At 31.5% G+C, this 6,437-nt stretch overlaps 1 protein-coding gene across 4 annotated transcripts in view; it reads right to left on the minus strand.

Moving 5' to 3' along the window:
* Positions 1–304: 304 nt before the first annotated feature.
* The window catches only part of LOC128206098 (uncharacterized), a 33,889-nt gene continuing 27,756 nt past the window's right edge, over positions 305–6,437 (minus strand). For all 4 annotated transcript variants that reach the window (XM_052908268.1, XM_052908269.1, XM_052908266.1 and 1 more), the window contains 4 exons: positions 6,257–6,417; positions 4,790–4,944; positions 3,354–3,523; positions 305–2,731 (listed from right to left, as the gene is read on the minus strand). In XM_052908268.1, the coding sequence (XP_052764228.1) occupies positions 2,685–2,731; positions 3,354–3,523; positions 4,790–4,944; positions 6,257–6,417 (533 nt within the window). In that variant the 3' untranslated portion in view covers positions 305–2,684. The remainder of the gene's footprint in view (positions 2,732–3,353; positions 3,524–4,789; positions 4,945–6,256; positions 6,418–6,437) is intronic.

Here is a 6,437-nt window from a genome sequence, read left to right on the forward strand (position 1 = left end):
CTGTTTCGATAATGCATAATATTCTGTTATTCACATTTCACTCATTTGAAAAGGTTGTCACTTGAAATCACAGTATCAATAATCTTTAATGCGATATATTATGTAATGCTTATTTTTGCTCATTCGAAAAGGACGAAACCTGAAATCACAGTCTCGATGATATCTAGTGCGAAATATTCTGTGATACACGTTTTCGCTCATTCAAAAAGAATATCACTCCAACTCACAGTGTCGATAATCTTTAGTGCATTTTATTTTGTTATTTACCTCTAGACTGTTGTTTAAACAAATAGAAACACGTGTATATGAGTGCGAATATTTATTAGCAATATACAAAGCACCATTCAAAATATCATGTCTTGGTCAGTAAGCATGACATTATTGACACAGATTGTTTCTGTATTAATAAACATGATTGATAAAGGATAAAACAGCGGTAGTTAAAACTTAAAACAGTTCAGTTTTTCAATATTGTTTGTAACAATATCTCTGAATGAAAAATTAGAAGAAAAAAAGAAACATGGTAACACTTATCTAACATACCGTATTAGTAAACTTGAAATACTTTTTGTATTCTATAAATCTGAAAGTAGTTATGAAAGAAACTTACAATCGTCCAATTAAACTTATCTCTATCTTAAAGCTTTGTGTCATTTAACATTTCCCATGCCAGCCCTAGGCTGTTATTGAAACCAGAAATCGGGAACTATTTGTCCCTGTTAGGAAAACGTATTTTGTTTTAATTCTAGAAAAAGGACATCAAAATGATTCTTTCCATACCATAATAAAACAAACACATTACTTATGACAATACTTAAATCAACTTACTTTAATGTTTGTATTAATATGTTGTAGTACAGGTCGTATTTTACTACACTCCCGAAACAAAACCTAAGACGGATTCACAACATCACAAAAGGAACATAATTAACTGCCCACTGTCGATATTTCACCAAAAAGCATCAAATAAATATTTGTATATGACATTCAAGTTTAGATCAATACATTAACTAGATAAAACGTGTTTTGGGTTTTTTGATGAAGAAACATACTTTAAAATTGAACAAAACATTTTGCTACTGCATGCACGCAATATGATGATAGGCTACTTAAGGTGTTCAGCCCACAATAAACCATGCTTATTAGCAGCCTATTATAAAATTGTACTTTGACCAAAACAAATGCAAATTTTGTTTAGTCTTGTTTTCTCGTATAAAACGATTTAAAATGTTTTCAAAAGTATAATCGTACAAAGTCATTTCATTTATCAAAATCAACATTTTTATTACTCTCTATATTATCGTTGGTTAGATAGTTTAAATTACAAGGATTCCTAAGTTAAACCACAACCGACGTTGATAAGCACATACTAATAAAATGTAAGTGAAATAATGCTCTCTCTCATAAAGCACATACAATAGTGGAATACAGAAACTGTGCTAGGACAATCAATCAAATACTTATAACTAATATTAAGTCAAATCTCACCCGGAATATATAATTAGAGAAAACAGTTACTTGCATGGACAGTCAATCAAATACTAATAAAATATATTAAGCCAAATCTCTCCCGGAATATATAATAACGGAACACAGTAACTTGCATGAACACTCAATCAAATACTAATAAAACAAATTAAACCAAATCTCACCCGGAATATATAAAAGCGGATTACAGTAAGTGAGCATGGACAATCAATCAAATACGAATAAAACATATTAAGCCAAATCTCACCGTGAATATATAATAAGAAAATACAGTTACTTGCATGGACAATCAATCAAATACGAATAAAACATATTAAGCCAAATCTCACCCGGAATATAAAATAAGAAAAAACAGTTACTTGCATGGACAATCAATCAAATACTACTAAAAGGTATTAAGCCAAATCTCACCCGGAATATAAAATTAGTAAAAAACAGTAACTTGCATGGACAATCAATCAAATATTAATAGAATATATTAAGCCAAATCTCACCCGGAATATATAAAGGCGGATTACAGTAAGTGAGCATGGACAATCAATCAAATACTAATAGAAGATATTTAGACAAATCTCACCCATAATATATAATAGCGTAATAAAGTTACTGTGCATAGACAATCATACTGGATGTAAACAAATCAGCTGGATAAGTATTTAAAAAATTGGTGACAAGATTGTGAGCAAATAAGATATAATAGTTATTTTAAAAGTTATTAAATGGTGTTCAAAGCGTACCTATTTGTCCCAGAGTTACGTTAATACGTTAAAGGGACTTGTTCAAAGGTTGTACGTTTTCAACATCTCTTTTTTTAATTGTTCAAATTGAAGTTTTTTCCTTACTATTATGAAATAACACCAAATATTAAATTGCAGATACTCACTTGAAACTAATTTTGTTCATCCGAGCCTAATATCATTCAATGTTCAACAGCGTTACTAACGCTTTTCGTCAAAATAAAGAATAGTTTGTCATATGTTTTAGAAATCTGTTAACAATAGCAGAATAGGGTTTTTGTTAAGCTTTTGGTGATGTTTTATCATTGCTACAAGCACTTTGTTAGTATTTTAGATGCAATTATGTTGTTGGATGTCTGACCCTTTAAAAAGTGAACGAGTCACTTTAAAAAGTTGACATGTGTAGCTCACAACTTTTTTTTTCTTACAGACTATTTCGTATTTAACTCGGATTGTTTATTAATGTGTGAAGGTAATGACCATCGTGTCCGCAAATGCCATTGTTTCTAAAACAGAGAAAGAAACACATTAAATTACAAAATGATACTCGTATACATAACATTAATACTTCATTTGGTCATAACATTTGCATTATTTAGTGCGCAGACTCACAAACAAGTTAAAATGTATTAACGCAAAGGGACAGGGGTTATACCCTCGTGCATGCCAAGAGGGGGGTTTTACAGGTCCCTTTCAAAATTGTTGTGTTGCCATCCATCATTAATACAAAAAATAGCTACTGGTAAAGTTTCAACATAATGTTAAAAATGTTAAGTTTGAATATTTTTAAAGATTTCACCGAGAGCTTTTTATTGATATAGGCATTGTGTTATCTAAAAAGCAAATCAATAAAATTGCTATATAATCATAGTAACATTTTGTGTTGTTACCTCCCTTTGATAGATTATATCATAATAGTGACGTCATAATGGTTCTATTAAAAAATGTAATCAGTGCAAAAATAATATAATGATTTATCAATATAAATTAAACATAAAAATAATCTCGATGTTAATATATAAAATTCAAAAACACATCTTTTCATTCTAATGATGGATGGTTTATCTTTAAATAAAAATGTGTATGTTTTACCTAACAAAGATTGGTAGAACAATTAAAAATGTTTACCCGGTGTATTGTCAACTGGTGCCTTGCAACTCAGAGGGTGATACACAATTACAGGTTTGTCAGCAGGAAGTTGAAATGAGCACGCAGGGTGTTCAACTTCGAATACTCTAAGATAAGTTGTTCGAGGGTTCAAGCACACATCAGCTAAATCTACCTTGAAAGGGGAATCACTGAAAAATACAATTGTTTATTTTTACATTGCTTACTAGAAATGCCGAAACATAAACGAAAGGAGATGAAGGCGTACTTTAATTTAATGAAGACATTCAAATGGTGATTTGTAGCCGCAATTGTGATGAACGGCGTAATTGTACCGCCTTTCAGTTGTTGTGTTGGGAAAAATTAAAGCTGAGGTGAGTTTTCAAAATAAGATACATGTATATCGATAACGCATCATTATTATTGTATAGAACTGAATACAAAAGGAAATGTCAAGCCTTCCAGTACATTGACAAATGCACGAAATAATACAGAGAAGCCCGTCCATTCACAAAAGGGATTGTCCAATCGATCCCAATTCACAAACTCCTTTTCTGCATGAGTCATGGTTAGTTTTTAAGCATTCTTTATTCATAAATAGAACCAGGACGACGAAACGAGTTGTGATTATTTATTTTATAGAAATTTTTCATCAAGAACTGTCTGATATTAGAAAATGATCGGTCGTGCGAACGAATTAGTATTTGTCAAAATTCAAAACTACACATGAAATCACTAAATGTTCAGTCGTCCAAACAAATTTGAAATGGGCAAAATTCAAACAAAAATCAAAAAGTGAATTCAATTTTATTTCGGTTGTCCGAACATATTTGAATTTGTAAAAGATATTGAAAAGCAAAATATGAAATCACAAAGCGTTCGGTCGTCCGAGAACATTTCAATGTTCAAGTTTGAAATGGTCAAAATTGAAAATAATTGAAAATCAAGATATGAAATCACAAAATATTCGGTGGTCCAAACAAATTTTGAACGAACAAAATTTAAACTAACATCAAAAAATGTTAATTGAGAAAATGTTCGGCCTAAGAAGTACATTACGCCAACAAATTGAAGTATTGGTTTTAAAAAGAATTTTTGGCGTTGTGCAGAGGAGAAAAACATAAACTAATAAGTCTTTTGCGGACTTACATTTATGAGGATAGATTTTTGTTTCTAAATGTAAAAATAGAAAAATGAACTGTTAGAAATATACACTTACAGCTGTGTATTATTTAACAATCTTTTCATTTTTTTTAAGATTTGTGCAAGAGATTTTGAGTAATGGCTATTAGCATTTTTTAGAATGTAATTATCGGTTAAATATTAACAAATCAAATAATACCGTGCGTTTTATCAGGAAAAGATAAAATTAACAAAATGCACGAGAAAATGGTAAGAGTGTGCGACAAGGAAGTGCATAGACTATATACATGAGCTTTTCTATACTTTTAACTCACCCGGGCCCTAAATAGAAAGAAGAGTCAACACCTAGAGTTGACCAGCTGGTGGCGATAACGCGCGCTTCGGTAAACCAGTTTGTGAGGTTAGATCCAGTAGCGTTAAAAGTGATGAACTGTACAACCGTGCCATTTTTCAGCAGTGTTATGCTGATCTGTAAAATAACTTTCGTTCATTATTTTCTCACCAGTTGTCTATAAGTTACTCATACCTATATCATGCAAAAATATGTATATATATATATGAGGAACAGCAGTCATACCAACAGGTGTGATTTGTTCCATATTTTCACTTTGGATGGTGGCACTTTGTTCATCAGTTAAATCTTTTGTTTTGGTTCGAAGATGTTCATTGAAAGGTCCCACCCATCATCTGCAAACGATGTTAAATGGAGACAATCCGGATGAATCTTACACAAAAGTCTTACGATTTACATTTACCCGAGCAATGTCTGCTTATAATTCAATTCATTATTGGTTTGTCTAAAAAGCTATAAGCAATACCCGTAGTAACCTTCGATTTGCCAATATTTAGGAAGGCAATGCAGTATTAGGAAAACGGTCATAATGCTGGGTGGGCTACATGTTAAAAATAGTGTTAGGGAATCATAGGCAATTTGATGACAAATAAATTGCTAAAATAACTTGTTCAGATTGTCTTTAATAAAGTATCGATAGTTCGTCCGTGGGCAGTTGCATTGATCGTTTCAAAAACCTTGATTGGTATACCTTAACAAGGCAAGGAATCAGAGCCTGGACAGCCGGCAGTCAAAAATAACAATTAAGCCAAACATGAACAGATCACAAAGCTAATGATAAGTCTGAAATATAGGTTATTTAAAACATGAATAGGAAGAAAATAGATTCGAAAGGTCATGTATGTTAAGACGAATCGATGAGTTGAATTGTAGACTTCGATTAAGCTGTTTAATACAGAGCTGGAAATCAGGTTGTACATACCATTAAGTTGGCAATTAATGGACCAAACAGAAAAGAAATGCAGAATTGAAAATAACATAACATTTAGGTATTTCTATTTGTACGTGATAAATGTTGAAAATGTGTATATTTACTTGACTTCAGAAACCATTACACATGAAAAAAAGACATGAAAATGCCAAATTATTCGTTTTACAACGACAATATCCAAAATACTACTTTATTTGAAAAAACACAGGTTCTTATATAACATTATATCAAATATTACGGAAATAGTTTAAAATCGTTTATTTTCGCCAAATGCAAGAAACAAACAATTGAACTATCGAAACAGATGAAAATACCTAGATATCCTATTTTCATTACATGTATCTATGAAAAATTAATTGCTTTTTTCCCATTTGAACTACAAATTAAACAGATTACTAATAGCAGGATTTGAGACTCAATACATATTGTATACATACAACAAATAGTCCGTCAGTGTCCTTAAGTTTAATTAAGAGTCAATGGAATGATGAACAATACCGTTTCTGGAAGGAGGGACATCCAATGGTCCACATAAGCGTATCGGTAGTTTTGGGGACAGGCTGTGTTAATACAAGAAGTATTAGATGTTGTTCCATTACCAGAAACCCACCCATTATAGATGTCTGTCCTAGCACCTCCGGCATTGAGTCGAAACAATACTGAAATATACAATATACAG

This window comes from Mya arenaria, chromosome 10, assembly GCF_026914265.1.
Source record: "Mya arenaria isolate MELC-2E11 chromosome 10, ASM2691426v1".
NCBI lineage: Eukaryota > Metazoa > Mollusca > Bivalvia > Myida > Myidae > Mya > Mya arenaria.